This window comes from Solanum verrucosum, unplaced genomic scaffold (genome assembly GCF_900185275.1).
Source record: "Solanum verrucosum unplaced genomic scaffold, falcon-dt-bn FXZP01000289.1, whole genome shotgun sequence".
Lineage (NCBI taxonomy): Eukaryota > Viridiplantae > Streptophyta > Magnoliopsida > Solanales > Solanaceae > Solanum > Solanum verrucosum.
In genome coordinates this window covers 672668-692157 of record NW_026020016.1, presented here as the reverse complement: position 1 = coordinate 692157, position 19490 = coordinate 672668, and the positions used below count along the sequence as shown (strand labels likewise).

At 28.6% G+C, this 19490-nt stretch overlaps 1 protein-coding gene across 1 annotated transcript; it reads right to left on the bottom strand.

Moving 5' to 3' along the window:
• Positions 1 to 714: 714 nt before the first annotated feature.
• LOC125820884 (peroxidase 27-like) lies at positions 715 to 3631 on the bottom strand. The gene is made up of 4 exons (XM_049500308.1): positions 3399 to 3631; positions 2614 to 2799; positions 1376 to 1541; positions 715 to 1262 (listed from the first exon to the last, which is right to left on the bottom strand). The coding sequence occupies exons 1-4, from the start codon at positions 3621 to 3623 to the stop codon at positions 853 to 855; spliced, it is 987 nt and encodes a 328-aa protein (XP_049356265.1). The 5' UTR covers positions 3624 to 3631; the 3' UTR covers positions 715 to 852.
• Between the last annotated feature and the right edge of the window lie 15859 nt (positions 3632 to 19490).

Sequence of the window (19490 nt, the reverse complement as noted above, 5' to 3'; positions counted from 1 at the left end):
AAGATGCTTACCGGAAAGTACAGTTGGTATAAGGGACAGATTAAACAATATCAACGTCAGATTTGTGGTCTTGATTTGCCTGATGAAGAGTATTTCGATGATGCTTCTAAAATGGCTATAGATTTTGTAATAAATTGTTTGTTTTGTGAATTTAGATCATTGAGTGTGGATGAACTAATTAATCATCCTTTTGTTCAGAATGCAATTAGTACTCCTGAGAATGAAGAACACTTGATTAGACTCTCTAGTACTCATACTCCTTTTGGTGATTATTGGGTTTTAGAGCGTGATTTGTTTACTACAACTTCTGAGGAATGGGAAGCCAAAATAAGGAGATCGATCAATGCTCACAAGAAAGAAAGATACACTTGCGGTTTATCAAGGACATCACTCTAGATACGAAGATAAAAAATTGATGTATTAGGTTAATTAGTACGGTGCTATATCTTAATTACTCATATACTATCTTGTTCTTCAATATTATTTATTATCTATTGTTTTTTTCTGCTTCGATTATAATATTATATATTATTATTTTCTGCATTATCGTATTTATTTTTCTTTCCATACGAAGTTTTATTATGCTTCACTTGAACCAATATTCTATTGAATTCACAAAAATGTCCAAATTATTATTATTTTTTCTGCGTTATTATAGTTTTCTTTCCGTACATAATTTTATTATGTTTCTTGCATATGAATGATAGCCTAAGCTGCCTTTAAAATTTGATAGCCATTCCATTAAAAAAAACCACAATAAACTTACATCAATATTAAATGACAAACACAATTAAGAAATAAAACTTGCATCGATAATAAATGACAATCACATTTTTATTTTTTTGGGGTTTTCTAATTGATCCTTGAGCAAACTTTTCTAATTTCACCTTGATTTCCAGTAAGGACTTGAACTCTTCCCATTTTGACCATAGATTCACCAAAATCCTTAAAGAAAGTAGATCCATATTGATTAATTCCTTGTTTTTTGAGATAATCTTTGGTTTCACTATCATCAAGTAAAGCAGAATCAGAAGTAAAAAGTCCTCTTCTTTTAGCCACAAGCTTATAATAAGAATTATCAAATGTCCTAACACTTCCAGGGTCCATTTCCACAAGGGTATTTTGGTCATTTGGTGGACACTTCTTTTTCAAATTTTTTATATAGTTGGGATCCAATGAGGGATCTGTATCTCCTTTACCAGTAAAGTTGTAAAGACGATTGTTGAAGGATGAACAATGTGAGATTCCAATTGTGTGAGAACCTGTTAAACGGCGAAGTTAAAAATTTTATTAAGAATTAATTGCTTTTTAAAAATTTTTTAAATATATTATATGTAATTTAAACTTTAGAAGAATTAATTAATGAGTTAATTACCTGATAATACAACAAGGTCCTTGACACTCAGTCCTCTTTGCAAGAATCCTTGTTTCAATGATGTTATGTTTGCAAAAGGAGGAATTAAATTAAATAAGGCTTCTGTTATATTTGACACACTTCCATCTCTTCGTCCTGTTTCAACTTCCCATGATGGTCCCTTCACCTGATCACATTTAAATTAATACAAAAAAAATAAGAGACCATAATATACATTGTCAATCTAAATAATATTTATATTATCGGAAGATTTTATTTGTGATAACATAGTTAAGTCACTATTAAAAAGAATCACTAAAAGCATGTTTAGTCGCTCAATCTTCATAGATATTTTGATTGAAACGGTTAGAAAAGAAAAATACTATTCCCCACATGAGTGATTCATTTTTCATCTCAAAAATTACATAAAGAGATCGAAATCCAAAAATTCTACCACAAATTAATGGAATTTTCATAAAGAGATCGAAATCTCGAATATTCCGTAAATTCATGGAATATTCATAATGAGATTAAATTCAAATCAGCTTAATTCGAGAAATACGCTACTAACAACCCTCAAGTTATTAAGATGAAGTCCAAATCATCCTAGTTCGAGAAATACACCACTAACGACCATCGAATTATAGAAATCAAGTTCAAATCATCCAATTCGGCAAATACGCCACTAACTGCCCTCAAATCATGGATAAATCTTATAGAGAAGAATCAACGGAGGAACAAAATTGTACCCATATGATTATTAATAAAATGTTCATGTTTCTTCAGAAAAAAGAAAAAAAATATATGAAAAAATTAGAAAGTTTCTCATTATATTAATGAGAATCTGTTTCCTACCATACATTTTTCTAGTGAGTTGATTCGGTGGAAAATGAATAAAAATATCATGTTCTATAGCACAAATTTTCCACATATCTACGATGAAAAAAAAAAACTTTTTTTTCTTATCGTGAGTGATGTGCTAAAGATACTTTATGCGGTAACGGTGTGTGCATATAATTAAAGAGTTCAAATATAATATGATACTCCTTATGAGTAAATAATTTTATACCATCAAATTATCTTTACATGCATCTTATGCTATAGTAGGTAACATATTTAGTTTTTTAATATTTCAAATCTATAGTTTAAGAACGTTTACATATAAATATCTTTTGGATCATGACTTGATAATATATATAAAAAAATATATATACTGACAATATGTATGACTTAAACTCAAATTTAACATATATATTTACCGCAACAGTGACATCTCTTGCAACTAGGGCAACAATATCTGCACAAGAAATAATGCCGGGGCAAGCTTTTTCAAGAGCAGTCTTCACTTTATCAATAATTTGATATCCTCGAAGGCTTAAATTTGGGATTGAATCTTTTTCAGCTTGTTTTGTTGGGGAATCCAACAGAACTGATCCATCACAACCCTACCAAAATATAAAGGAAATACATAAGTTAGTGTATTTGATACGATGAAAGTTAATATTTCACGAAAGAACTCTTTTCGTGAAAAAAAAAAATTATGTTTGATTAATGAGTGAAAAATACTTTTTAAAACGAAATATATATGAAAGATTGATCGATGGAACTATATATTGAGTAATGAAGATCAATAATAATGTCTAAAGTGCTAGTTAGAACAAGAAATATAAAAAGTTAAAAGACGAGAGAGTAAGGAACATGACTTCCATGCGAAAATATTTTCTCATAACCAAAAAATGACTTTTTCGTCAAAAATATTTTATAAAAAATTATTTTCTATTTTTTTATGAAAAAATTTACTCAATACCTGCTTTGGGCTTGTTTTATCAGGAATTTTGTCAGATCTCATTTTGAAGGTAAAATACTACTACCAAAGACGATTCTACTCCATATCAGATTGAGCTCAAAATTTCTAGTTATTAAGAATAGAAGGTTACTTGCCACATCACCATAATCTTTTTTCGCAATTTTTAAAAAGATCTTTTCATACAAAACACACTTATAAAATGATAGTAACAAAAAATAATTATTTCTTCATACGTACCCTAACAAAACAATCATGATAGTGCATTCTCAACAATGGGGCAGCCAGGCTAGGGACTCTTGATATAACATCATCAACAATTTCCTTCGATATTAATTCAACATGAGGACATGTTTTGTGATAGAATCCTACTTTGAGTACTTCTCCATTTGCATGGTTTGAACCAAATGCAATAAGGAAAAAAGTCAATGAAATCAACAAACAATTTGAATTATTAATTGCCATTTCAATTATGGTTTGAAGAAAATGCATAGAGGTTCCTCTCCTTTTATATTATACTTAGTATAGTTAAGATTTGTATATTTTTCCTTTTGATTACATGATTAATTAGATTTGAAGTAGTCGTGAAGAGACGTAAGAACGTGGGTTCTTTTGACATTTTTTTAATTATGTTACAAGTTGAAATAAAGGCCTAATTGAATCATAAAAAATATTTGTCTATTGCCAACAAACCTACTCATCAAATTGTGGTTTTATTATTATTGTCTAAGACGAGGTGGTGGTGAGGATATTTCGGTTTTATTATTATTGTCTAAGACGAGGTGCCGGTGAGGATATTTATGTTTGGTATAAGGGATAAATATAATAATTTTGTGATAAAATGTGAGATTATTTTATTTTTGTGTTTGGTTGCAATTTTTGATTCGTGTATGTATAAATAATCTTACAATTATTATATCTTAATGTTCGTATATCTTTTTACTGAAAGCTAAATGCGAGATGATTCTGATATAAAAGTAATAAAATTATGGTGAAATGGATAAGTTCTCTCCATCTTTAATCATATGATTTTAAATTTTGGGAATAGAAAAAGAATTGCAAAACCTAAGCATTTCCTCATTTAATGGGTCTTAGGATAGGAAATTACCCTCAATAACTTTAATTAAAAATGGATGATCTTGAATTTTTGACTCTCTTATTCAATGAGAAAACCTTTAACGTGAAAGAAAAAACCTTCTTAAACTTGAAATAGTTGAAAGTCACATAAAGACAACTATGAAGGCTTTTCACTTTCATAGTTGCGGGGTAAGATAATATTGATGAAGCTACATTAGACTAAAGTCCGTAAGAACTTAAGCTAGTACTACTTCTGAATTAGACACTCTAAAATTAGCTAGTGTATTTAGATTGAGTTATAATCTCAACCTATGGTTTAGAAATTTCGTCCGTAGAGCTTGATTTAGCTAATTAAGTATATATGTAATTCTTCAGACTTTATCCCGTCCATGTGAATGAGTTATATTTGAAATATTAATTCTAGGCTCAAATAGAACATATAAGTAGTGAATTGGTATAGAAGTCCTAAGTTAGAGAGTTGAAAAGAGAGTCCGGAGCCTAAAGGGCAAACAAAATTGTCAAAAATTCCAAAAGGGCACATCACTTTTTATTCTAACCAAAAGGGCAAAATCGTTGCGTCAGCAGCGATTTTCCTCTGACAAAATCGCTGCTATTTCGTCTAAAAAAAAAATTTTAATTAAAAATCGCTGCCACAGCAGCGATTTTGTAAAAAAAAAATATTTTTTTTTTAATTAAAAATTGCTGCTTTTTCTTTAAAAAAAACTAAAACGGCACATCAAAAAAAAAATTAACCAAAAGGGCTTCTGACAAAACAAAAATAAAAATCAATTTTTTTTTAAATTTAATATTCTTTTATTATTATTTATGATATATAATTCAATTTTCCTCATGCTTCAACAATTTTATTGAGTATACTGTCGTCTTGTTTATCATTTTTATATTATTAATAAGTAATAATAGGCATGAAAATAATAGCACTCGGCATGAAAAACGCTGCCCCTGCAGCAATGTGTAAGGAAAAAAAAAATTGACTTAAAATTGCTGCCACAGCAAAAAAAAATTTTTTTTTTTTACAATGGCAGCGATTTTTAATAAAATAAAAAATAAAAATTTACAAAATCGCTGCTGTGGCAGCGATTTTGCCCTTTTGGTTAGAATAAAAAGTAATGTGCCCTTTTGGAATTTTTGACAATTTTTTTTGCCCTTTTGGAATTTTTGACAATTTTTTTTGCCCTTTAGGCTCCGGACTCGTTGAAAAGAGCCTACTATCCCATCATTTTCGGAAATTCTACTTTACATGATGTACATATTGCAAATCTCATCCAGGTAATTAAAGGCAAGAATTCGATTCAAACAAGGTCAAAAAATAAAGTTTAAGATCACTTGCCTTCACAATCATCCTTATCAATTACTTGTTTAATATGATCCTATGTGAATTCGAATTAACTAGTGGAGGGTTCAAGATAGATATCATACATCGAATGAATATTTTTTAAATGAAAAGAAAAGAAAGATAACAACCCTAAGATAATTAATCCTAAGATAAAATGATAAAAAAAAAATTCCCTTTCGCGGAACTCTTCTTGCAAATACTTTAAGAAGACCAAGATAAAAATTAAAATTAAAATATATCCAAGTTTATATGGTATAAAATCAAATATATATATATTGTACATTATATCCCTTATTATATCTATTTTTTTAATATGCAATGAACCACACCTTACCAAAAAGTATATATACTAAATATTCTCGGTATTATTTAAGGTGTGTTTGATATAAAGAATAATATTTCTAGAAAAATATTTTTCAAGAAAATAAGTAATTTCTTGATTTTCTTATGTTTAGTACGTATACAGAAAGTATTAGTCTAATTATTATGTTTACAGTTTAAATAAATAACATGAAAGGTGAAAGTGATACAACTACTAATCATGATACTATATTCCAAACATTAATTTCAGTATAACTTAATCCCAAGACAAACAGTCCCTTCAACGATATAATTGGTGATACAACTACTAAAATATGTTCTATAGCCACCACTTAGAACAGCTAATTTGGTACTGTGATTTTCTGTACTTTTAGTATTAATTAAAAGATAAAAGATTAGTTTTGTAGTTGACTTTAACGGTAACATGCCTCTTATCAGTTAATCAAAAATCTATTCTGACAGCTAAAAGATGAGTGGGCAATAGAATTAATATGTGACTTCTATGAACTAATAGGAAGCAATTTGGGAACATATAAAGAATTATATTTGATCGTTTAAACAATTATTTTAGACTTTGTGATTAGGTGAAGGTGATATCTAAGGCAATCAATCATTTTTTGAACATTTAACATTTATGATGGTTATTTGGTAACAAACATGTGCGCAAATCGTTTTGACAAGATTGGTGATCTAAAGTCAAATATCATACAGAGATTTTACTTATTTTTACTATATTATATGTATAAATATGGTATAACAATAACATATTCATTGTAATCTTATAAATGAGGTCTGAAAAAAGTAAGATCTACGCAAGCCTTATGAAGTAAGAATGTAAAGAATAATGCACATTTTAAACGAAAAATATATATATAACATAAAGTTAGAATAATAAAACCCAACTCATATCAAGAATTTGTGAGGTTGATATATATAATGGTATCAAAATAGTGTTGCACTGAATTTGATAAATTGATATAATGATATTGAAATAGTGTTGTGCTTGAAATTTGAAGAAGATACCAAAAAACAAGTTTGATCTTTTTGTGAACATACAACAATATATTTTACATAATACAGAAGGTTTAACCTTTTGAGAAACTTCAGAATATTGAATAATAAGAGAATAAAACTGGTGAAAGGGGAAGGAAAAAAAATATAGAAATAATAATGTGGGCTCATGTTAATGGTCATGATATAAATTAGCAACAAAATAGATAGTCAAGTAAGGAAAATACTACAAGTACCTAAAATTATTCAATTTCTCAATTATTACAACGATCCAGATTTAATATATAAGATAAAAAGTTATATTATATTTTCTACCCGATTTTTTTTCAAATCTAATAGCACATGAGATATTTTTTTAATAATACATATATAAAATACATTTTTAGAAAATATTGAAGCCCCAATTTATTGCTTTAGTAGCCTTATAATCGAGTCAATCCTTCTTGATTTACGTCAGATGAAATAGCAAGGCACAACAATCTGAAAAACAATACTAACAAAAATAATTTCAATAATTTTTTTTTAACAATAACAATAATAATGGTGCAAATAAATATATGAGTATCAAGTAAACATTAAAAAATTGAACATGCAAAATATAATTTTTAATAAAAGACGCAACAGTCCATGGGACAACATAGAGAAATGCACAACATTACTAACAAAAAGAGATACACATTGATCCTAGGTCCTTGTAAAGTATGGTCTGGATCTTGAATATTAATGTTGTTGAAAGATTAATCAACAAATAAAATCATTAGGAATCGCTGGGTTGAGTGTTAGTAATACTTGTATTAGTTATGCTTTTATTAGTTATGGAGAAATTAGTTCTAATATATTGTTTGATTTGATGTATTAAAAATAATATGTATTGCATAATTTAAAATATATATATATATTTATTTACAAAATTATCCTCTCACAAATATGGTGGAAAAGATGTAGAAAACATTTTTAGAGGCAGTTGTGTCTTTTATCATGTTAATGCATGCATCAAAAGTCCTTGCATTACTAATATCATAAATTTTCATGTACTAGTAATACATACCGCAGTACACAATAAAGTGTATAACTAATACAAGCATTAATTATATATAGGTTAAAAAGTATACCTAACAAAATATTATACTAATACACAAAATTAATACATCAAATATATTTTTTTTAATATATCCTACCGAACGATCCCTTATGTAACACCCCAGAAAATTTTTGACCTAAGACCCGAACCTTTCTTCGTAGTGAGTGAGATTTTCGCAAGGAATTAAAAATTTCTTAAGTGTTAAGGTCATTAGATGTAGCACCTTGAGTTCGAAAAAGAATTAAATTGGAAATAGCAAAATCTGAAATTTTGCAAGTTATGCTTAAGTATGAGTTTTGGGTTGACTTCAAAAGACCATAACTTTCAGTGCAGGATGAGTTAGGTGGGATACAAGGTACCCAATGAAAGGTCTTTGAAATATCTTTCCAACGCCACCTAGTTTGCTCAGTTTCTAAGTCGGGTGAGTGAGATATGGCCTTTTGAAGTTAGGCTGTCCAGTTAAGAAAAGTTAGCCGGAAATAGTGAGGGGTATTTTGGTCTTTTCCTTACCCAATCAGATTTAATTCGTTTTTAGTAATATTTTAAGGGTCTAATCCTATTGTTGACACCCAATTTTGACCCTCCACAATATTAATTAATCACCGAGCTTCTTCAATTTCAATAAATATAGTTTGCAAGTTATCTTAAATAGTTTTGTCACTTATTTATAATTTTTAAATAATATATATGTTTTATATAATTATATATATAATTAATGTATTTCATGACTATTCAAAAATCATCTCAAAAAGATTTCATATTTTTAATATTTTATTAGTGATGGTTATAATTTTGAATTAATGAGTTTCAGGAAATTCAAAATACTTCCAAGTTATTTTTAAAAGTAATTTTGTCATTTTAAATAATTTTCATAATTTTAAATAATAAATATGTATATTTTTACAATCACATTATTTTATAAATTTTTTGAAAATCATCACAAAAGATTTTACATTTTAGTTAAATATTTTACTAATTTACTTTAAGTTATAGTTATAATTCGAGTTATTAGTTTATAATTCAATTATTTATTTTATTAAGAAGTTCGTTAGTTGATTATATTAATTCATTTTATTTAAGTTTTAGCCAATTTTGTTACTTAAATTCAAATTGGCTATAGTTGAAATTCAAATGGTCATTTTCCTTTTATAATTCTAGCCCATTTCTACCCTAACCTTAAACCTATTTAAGACCAAGTTTTGGGCCCCTTTTCTACCTTTTCCAGCAGCCCAAACTAATTTTGGGCCCATGTCCCATGAGACCAACCCATCAGCCCAATATTCCCTTTATTTCCCAACCCACAAAATCCCATCAGCATTCCCAATTCCAGCATGCGACCCCACTACCCCAATATCATCTTCTTCTCGCAACAAACCCAGAAATTCAGCAAAAATCCCAGAAAATTCGGAAAATCCCACCAAATTGCGGATATTCAGCAACCTTATCCAAAAGGGAACTTGAATTTCAAATTCAAATACCTCCTATCCATCCAATTTCCTCCCAAAAAAAAATGATTTTCTTTTCCCCTATATAATTTCTCGACCAGTCAGTGTTTTAGATTGATGAATATAGTATCGATATAATACCAAAAACCACAAAGTTAGATCGAGATTTCTTGGAATTTCTCTTCGTCTCGTCGAAATCTCTTACCGGAGTTCATTAGAATTGTCAAAGTTTATCTCTTCTCTGGTGTGGAAGCTGCTTCATAGTCAAGCTCATTGTCCCAGTTCCTGCTCCGAGAAAGGTAAAATTCATTTTCAATCCTAATTTATTTCAGTTAATGTGTTTGTTTACGTTATCGAATTTAGTCATAATTTGTCTCTTTAGTAATGACTTTCTATCTGTTAAGTCATTTTCTTTTGTTGTAGAGAAGATATTTATAAATGTGTTATGCCTATACAGCTGTTTGTTTTTTTTTTTGAAAATGCTATCTAAGTGCACTGTTTTGATGTTTATGTTAGAATTATATGTTTTGGAACTTTGTTTCAATATCTTAAGACTCATAATGTAGTTGTGCATTGGATTTTTTTACTTAGCCATTATTTTTCTTTGGTATCACTTTAGTGTTAGTGTCATTTGTAATTTTTTATTTTTTTTTGTATGACCTACAACTATAACAGAAGTAATTTCCTTTTGTTTCATTTCTTCATATGGCTAAGTATGATATGTTTGCTAATTTGTCAAAGTGAAATTATTGAAATTGGCATGTAGTGTATCACGTGGTGGGCATTAGTGATACTTCATATGCTTATATATTTTATTTGATGCTTGTAGTAATTTGTAGATATCTTGAGTTAAGCTATATCATGGTTATTCCTAGTTGAAAGCATAATTGCATATGTGAATTGTTCGAAACCCTCCATTAATTTCTTTTCCCTTATTTTGATACATGTGACATTCATCCGAGTCCATTTCGGACTCCATCCCCGCATTTCGTTGAATTGAATTCCTCTCGAGTCAGCCAAAGTGATGAAAAGGTCTTGCAAAGCTAGAAATGGGTTGTATACATATTGTATACAGCAGTATACACTCATTATACAGAGATATACAGGTCAAAAACGCAAGAATACAGGGATGAGGCAAAATACATGTGTTTGGAAGCAATAAATACATGAAAAGGGCTAATATACACGCTAATATACACTAATATACACCAGGTGTATACAAAAACGGGTTTAGAATTAAACCCCCAAAAATTGCAGCAGGCCCAAGAAGGGCCCAAATTTAATCTCTCATTTACTCTTAAATTATTTAATTGTGATTATTTATTATGTGTTTTTATTCAACTCTAACTTTAGAATTATTAATTAACCTAATTAAATTCCCCAAAAGATAAGTTATTTTCTTTGTATTGGTTAACTTTTAATATTTTTTTTATTTTATTAATCAAATATGTTGATCAAACTATACTTTCTAATTAAGTTAAACCTTTTGTTCTTAAGAGATATGTTTTAACGTCTCTTCACTTATTTAAAATGATTTTCATGCTTTAATTTATTAAATTGGTTTAAATCATTTTTTCAAAATGAATTAAATAAATTCTAATTAATTTATTTTTATTAATATTCTAATCACTTGTATTTCGAGTCAAATATTTCATTTTGGATCCCTTTTTCTAAAAACAATAAAATGAAATAAAATGTGTCATTTATTTAGCTATTTTTCTCAAATTTAACCAAATATCGTAAATTATTATTCTTATGTTAAATTACTTTTTTCTTAAAAAGTCAAAAATATATTTTAGTCAAGTCGCAGGTCAACCGCATGTTAGCGGGCACTTCGAATGCTTAAATCCTTCTCAAAGTGTAAATTGAACCCCGAACCCTCTTTGATATTTTCAAATGATTTTTTCTGTTTAAATCTTTGAAAATTATAAGTTTTCTTAATTTCTTTAAAAAATTAAGTGGCGACTCTTTCTAAGTATTTCTCAAATTATTTTTATACTTAGAACATTTCAAAAAGTGATTTTTCTGAAGATAGAAAAATTACGGCACAACACCTATTAGGTTCAGTTTTATAATCCTAAAATACGCATAGGGTTTTAGTTGAGAATTCAAGAAGAGAAAAGAGGAGAAAAGAGAAAGGATGAAAGCGTTCGTCGAGATTCTTGCATCTTGTTGCGGATTTTCGCCATGGGTTTAATCAATAAGAGGTATGTAAGCTTCCATAGTGTTGGGTTCTTTCACCCACACGCCAATCATGATTTATTCAACGTAATTTCGTTCTTGAAATTTAAAGATTAGAGTTCTTGATGAGTTCTTGAGCGCCGCGTCTGGATGGGCGGAATGGATGAGCGAAAGCTGTCATGCCATGGAGTGGGGAATAGCCCTCGTCTCATGTAAGACAACTAAATGCACCTAGGTGTTCTTGAAGTTTCATTAAGTTTTAATGTAGGATTCTGCTTGGGTCAACTTTAAACGACCATATCTCTTAGAATATTAAGAGTTACGTGAGCCATAACCTATCCGATTAAAGGTAATTGAATCTACTTTCCAACCCCGCCAATTTCACGTCAATCCAATATCTGAGTAAAAAGTTATGACTATTTTAATAACCTATAGAGTGCTGTTACGAATTAGCCGACGGGAAAATATTGAAAATAATCGTTTTTGTCTTTTTACCTCCAAGAAAACCATAAACGAATTTTCTTGACTGATAAAAGGCTCAAAACAAATCAGATTTTCATCTTCACTAATGAAAATCATAATTCTTGGTCATGGAGATTTCAAGAAACTAATTCAAGAATTTAAAAAAAAAAAAGTTTTTTTGATTGTTTACCTTCAAGCTAGGGTTTCAAGGATTCTAATCAAGTCCTTCTTCAAGATTCTTATAGATTCTTCAAGAATCTTTTTCTTCTAGGTATGTAGGGCTATCATAGTGTAGGACTAGTTCGTCCTCACGCCCTACATCTACTTTCAGATCAGTAAAAGAGTAATCTAGGATACTTTCCCTAGATTTGAGTATTCTTGAGATAAGTTGATTTTGAGTTCTTGAATTCGTGTTTCTATTAAAAGTTCTATTCCTAATTATCGAGTAGCTATATTGTTATTGAGATTCTTCATATCATGAATCATAACTCTTGAATTTATAATTCAAATTCAAGAGAGAGTTAAGAGTAGAGTTCAAGGAAGCCTTTGAGTTCAATTGTGAATCCTTTGAGATCCATCATCAATTTGAGTTAAGTTTTGAGTAAGTAAGTAAGAGAATGAGAAGAGTCGTGTACATGAGTTCCATGTAGTTATGTAGACCTTTGAGTCGAGTCGTTCATGCCCATAATTCCGCATGAACTCCATAAATTGAGTATCATTGAGATGAGTAGTATCTTTAAGTTCTAAGTCTTGAGTATTGAGTTTATAATACCCTTTGAGATTATATTCCTAATCATGGGACTATTACATGCTACCCATGAAGTCCTTGAGTTAGGTTATTCATGTCAATAATTCTGCATGAACCCTATGAGTCGAGCAGTCTTGAAACGAGAAGTATATTCGAGTCCTTGAGTTGAGTAGTTCATGCTTATAAATTTCGTATGAACCCTCTGAGTTGAGCATTCTTGAAGTGAGTAGTACTGTTAAAGTTCTTGAGTTCCAAGTATTGAGTTCTATCTATGGTTATTGAAAACCTTGCATTGAGTCGTTCACGTCCATAATTCGGCATGAACCATATTTTAAGAAGTCTTTTACAAACGTTTTAACTTTGTTTTAAGACTTAAGTTTTGAGTTCAGTAAAGAGTAAAGTTTGAAGTCCTTTTCTTCAAAAGTATATGGGGACTAAGTATTCCCAAAAGTTTATAAATGTTTTCACATTTAAATAAGAACGGAAACTGAGATTTCCAAAGGGCCTTCGGGCTAGTTTTCAGAAAAGAGTAATAGCTTTCTAAATGAAGCACGCAGGGAAACTGAGATTTCCAAGATAGCATTTGAGCTAAGTTTTTGAGCAATTATCTCAAATCAGCAGAAAGAAGTATGTTTTTAAAACATAAGATCTAGTATATTTTTGAGAGTAGAATTGAGCACCGATATGGGGGAGAGTTCAGACAACTCACAGTCTCCATAAACCATGTAGCCACCATGGGTAGAAAAGGGTTATACTTTTTAGATGAACCCTTTTCGAAATAGACTAGTGGATGCATTAGGCAGTTCAGGTTCTATACCTTTGGCTGGGTATAGGATGCTCTGGCAACGTGAGGGAAATCGCTATATCATCACAATAGCTCTTACGTGATGGTTGTCGGTTAGAGAAACTCCCACATAAGTTATTGTATTTTTATATACATTAGCTTATTGTATTTTTACATACATTTCAGAGTTATGTTGTATCCTTGCATACACACAGAGTTTTCAACATGTTTTTAAACAGTTTGTTTCTTTATATTGCACTTATTTTAAATTGCTTTATATTGAAATGAGTTCAGTTATATTGAGTTGAGTATACAGAGTTGAGTACCCAGAGTTGAATAACATATCTTTGAGTTGAGTATCTTATCCTTGAGTACTTCTGAGTTGAGTAAGTTTGAGTAGTTTGGAGTATTCCTTGAGTTGAGTAAGATTGAAAAAAGTTAAGTATGTTTCCTTTTTATCAAGTTTCAAGCTTATGTTTATGCTTTAGAATTCCCCTTACATGCTCGTACATTCCACGTACTGAGACATTTGGCCTACATCTTCTCATGATGCAGACACATGTATTGATCAGGATCGTCAATAGGAGCTTCGTTGATACATCCGGGAGTTCGAGTTAGCTATGGTGAGCCTCCTTGTTTCCGGAAGATTTCATTTACTTTTCAGTTTAGACAAGATGTCGGGGGTCTTGTCCCGACTTCCATCTTTATCAATAGAGGCTTCATAGATAGTCAGTATAGTTGAGAAGCCTGTATTATTCATTTATTTTATTAAATGTTTTAAAGACTTAAGTTGCCTATTTTATGGCAAGTTGAATAATTTATTTTATTCGGAGTTTTCTTTTAAGTTAAAGCTTTCTATTTAAGTTTTATGAACTTTTATTTCAGTTTTAAGCTTTTGCATGCTTAAGTTAGTCTTCCGCTTGTAGTTAACTAGGATGAGGGTTCGCTTGGGGACCAACAATGGTTCTTGAGTGCCGGCCACGTCCAAGGTGTAGACTCGGGTCGTGACACCTTACCGTTGGTGACTCGCTACATAGGTTGCTCAAAGGTGGCTTAATAAGGACTACAATTTTATTATTATTATTATTATTATTATTAACAATATTGAAACAATAAAATAAATAAATTATTACTTGTGTAGCTCATATCATTGAGTACACAAATTTTTAAAAAATTACGTAAATATTACTAAGTAATATATTTGAGTTACAAAATAAATATATATAAAAAAAGAGTTTTAAGTTCCTGAAAAAATATTGATTTGCTTTAGCTATCTTAATAAGGGAATAATATTTTTTTTTTTAAAATTATACATGAATTAATATTTAATTCTTTAAAATAGATTGAGAACTTACTATTTTCACTTTCCTATAAAGTATAGATGAGACGAGAAGTTCTATTGTCTTTTTTTTTTTCTGAAAAAATTAATTAGTCAAATATGTGATATATATTTTTCCTAAAATTTCACATTAAACAATATTGAAAATTACAATGTATATAAAACTATCTACATTTTATGAAAAATATTTTAGAACTTCAAATTCAACAATTCAAACCTTCATATTATTAAATAAAGTTTTTATAATTATTAACATCCAAGGTAATATATTACAAACATATGGCTAACATCTTATTAACTAAAATTAATCCTTTGTTTTAAAAATAACAATATTGCAATGTAAAGTTAATAAATCTAAACCTCTAAACAAAACAAATCAATAAAAAAAAAAGTAATATAAAACTAAAAACTCCCCACACACTTATTTTGATACTAGAAAATTTGAATAATTAAAATAATATCCAAACAATGTTACAATGATATAACAGACAACTAACTGGAGTCCTTTAAGATATATAAATCTCTTGCCATAGTAGTGGTAACATGCAAATGTTGTTATTAGTTGTATGTTGGTATATTATGCCCTCTTATACTTATGTTCATGAACTTTTCTCAAATTGGTATAAAAGCTTGACTTTCAAATAAAATATCCATTTTAAGCATGGTTTTTGCATGGCTATCATACTTAGTACTTAATTGTGCTAATCCATATTTCTTCTATTTTACTACAAGTGTAGGTTCCGACATTTGAGTTGATTCTTTCTAGTTGAAGCTTGAATTGAGTTCTTCTAAGACTATTGGTATGTCCTTATGGATTCGAGGACAAGTACTTTGATGTTTCATTTCTTTCATGTATTAGACATTTGTTAGACTTTTGATTTTAAAGGGCCGTGTTTCTACTTTTGTTTCGGATATTATTTTTAGATGGCCATGTGAGACTAGTAGACTTCCGTTGTTTTAAATAAAGTTGAATTTAAAGAAAAGTTTTAATTCCGTACCATTTTCCTTATATCGAATGTTATGAATGCTATGAGCCTTGTATGAAACTTTTCGGAGTCTTGTACGCCGTGTCGCTTCCAGGGTATAGGCTTTGGTCGTGACACTAAGAAATGGAAAGAACATGGACTATAGAAAAAAGGCTGTGAAAAAATTTGGCACTCTATATTAGTCTTCTTTCATTTTAACAGTTAAATTCTATTTTTCTGTATCATTTTAATATGAAAATATTATTTTTATGATTTCTTTAATTTTATATATGCTCTTCAATTATAATTTCTTATTTTAAAAATTGACATGTGTCAGTTTATTTTAGTAAAAGAAATTAAAAATTAACAAATAAACATTGATTCTTTCTAAGAAAATAATAATTTCTTTTTGATAGTTTTTCTATATTTTTGTGTGAAAAATAACAGATGATATTGTATTTGTTTTCTTTCATAATAAATCATCGACATTTCGATAAAGTCAGTTGAATTTTAAAAAAATTTTAATGTTATAATTAGGAATGAACAAGAGTCTCTTTTTTTTATTCGTATTGAGTTATATTAAAAACTAAAAGTGAGTATTTGTGTTAGATTCAGATAGCCTAGATGATTAGAAAAAATAAAATATGAAGTGTTATTTAACTTAATTGAATGTTTAAGAAAGAAAATCAAAGAACTTTCGTTGATTTATTTTCATGCAAAAATACAGAGAAAATCTCAAAAAATAATGTTATTATTTCAAAAATAATTACATTCGCTAATTTTTAATTTTTTAATGAAAATTAAAATACACAAATCAATTTTTAAAATAAGAAACTGCAATTGAAGAACATAAATAAAAACAAAGAAATCATAAAAATTAGTATTTCGTGTTTAAATGCTACATAAAAAATGGATTTAAGGATTAAAATAGAACAAGACTAAGTTGGAGTGCCAAAATGAAAAATGAGGACAAGTTTTGAGAGATGGTTAATTGTGAACTCGATATCTATTATTCAATTTTATATATATATATATATATACTAGAAGAACATGGCCCGTGCTAGCACAAACCCAACAAAATATTATTCATCACAAATGATTGCTCGAAGGAATTATTAAGCTATTCAGATACTCATATGAGAATACAACTTTAACGTATCATCAGACAATAATATGACATGTTTGGATTTCTGTAATGGTATAATATTCGCACAATAATATTAAAAAGGGAGGAATTTGTTGTCCCAAATTGAATCTCTATTTGATCAAAAATGGTACAGAACTATATTAATTTTTTTTAAATTTAAATACAACTTCCCAATAGCATAAGTAATAAATCATTGCTAGCAACTTATATGATATTTAAAATATCTCCATTCTCATAACGTCTTTGCAGGTATATGTTCGATGTTTGTCCTCATGGCAAGAGCGGCAGACATAGCAGATCCTCTAATAACACTATACTAAATACCTTGAGATACATATTGAAAAAAATAAGTAATGACATACAATAATAGTAATGATAATAAAATGTATAAATGTACAATGATCAAGGATATAATAATATCTTTCACGATCAGAAGCCAACAATTATATATATTTAACATATCCTATCATCACATAAATGCAGTTGTGCTCAATTTGTTCTATTTTATAGAACACTCAAATTAAAAAGACCAGCAAGCTACACAAGTGTCTAATTAACACATAACAACATTGCTTTGTTTAAAATTTAACATTGCATACTAGTTACCTCCACTCTCTTTTTTTGGTTAAAAAATAAGGGGAATGTTGATTACCGTGCTCATTTGACATTTATCCTTACTATCCTTAAGGGATAATTGTGGAAGCTATTAAAGCAATTCTATAGAGATTCGAGTTCTTAGTAATGACTTTACAGATTAGAGCTTTATATAGTTGACAATGTATTATACCTTCTAACACCATTCCATATAATTAATTGGAGTCAAGCTAATCATGCATCTCAAAAGTATAATAAAATAAGTTTGAACCTTAGAAATTTTCTTTATGAAACTCAAGCTTTATGTTTGCCTTGTGTAAGAAATCTTGAGATAGATGTCTTAGCTCTCCAATCAGATCTTATGGACCACAATAAAAGATACGTCATATGCATAAATTCAAAAAATAATTTTTTTAAAAATGGACCAAAACATTACTAATAATTTGACGACAACAATAACATACTCAATTTGATAGCTTGTGAGGTGAAAAGGCGTTCTTGATATATTTCAAAACTAAACTTTATTAATAAGGATGAACAATAATTAAAGATGCTAGATAAATACTAACCAATTCTTTGATCAGGATGATTAATTGCTATATGTTTGAAAACTTGGCGCCACTTTAATCTAACAAAATGAGTCTTCACATTTATTCAGAGACTATGTCAACAACACTACTTTTAACTTGTTGGATTGCTTGAAGCATAGTAATTAGTGCAGACCACCAGGCATCACTTTTATCATAAAATTGACAATCTTTTCCTGGCCTCTTTGCCATCTGGGTCATCTCTAGAAATAGGCAAAAAGAAAAAAATTATCAAAAAATTTAATAATTCTCAATGAATTTCTAGCAGTGAAATCACATCCAGATAAAAGAACATGATAAGAAATTAGGTTTTACTGCACAGAGAATTAATTTCTTTTCACTTGAAACTTTATTTAATTAATTTGGTATCTTTTCACTTATAATTATTTTTAATAAATTATGTGTATTTTTTTAAAAAAATAAATTAAAAGTGTCCTTTAATTTTAATGTTTTAATATTTTTATGTTTCATTTGATTTTCTTCACTTATTTTGATATCCGTTCAAAATTAACTTATTTTAAATACAAGACATTTGAACTCAAATCAAAATGAAAAACAAAGAAAATAATCAATAGAAAAATAAAAGAGAAAAAACAATGAATTTAAATAAAAAAGAAAGTTTTGAAACAAGGTAAAAAAATGAGTATTAACTTAATTTAAATACAAGATTAAAAAAATGTGTATTAACTTAATTTAAATACAAGATAAAAAAAAATAAGAATGTTTTTTTTTAAAAAAATTAAGAAATTAATTTATTTTTAAAAATAATAATTTTTAATTTAAAAAATAAAAATATATATATTTACACACATGACGGGCGAGTGTGTACAAACACAACCAACTTGGGTGATTGAAGGTGCCACATCAACACAAAAGGTGCACAAAAATACGAAAAAGATGAGTTTAGAGATAATAAGATCTTAGTTAAGTTTAAGTGTATCTCTGAAATTTCGGTCATAGTCTAGGACACTTATGCCTTTTCCCTATAATTATTACTGTATATATTACTTTGACTCTTGAATTCACTTTTGAAACTTAGAGATAGATGACAATTGAAACTTGCACAATACAATATTTTCTTTGTTTCAATTTATGCAGTAAAATTGACTTTCAAATATTTTAAACCATAAATTATTAGACTTTTAACATAATTTTTAAATATATAAAATTCTATTTTTAAAAAACTTAGTAATATCATATCAAATTCACAATTAAAATATTTGACTGTCGGAATGG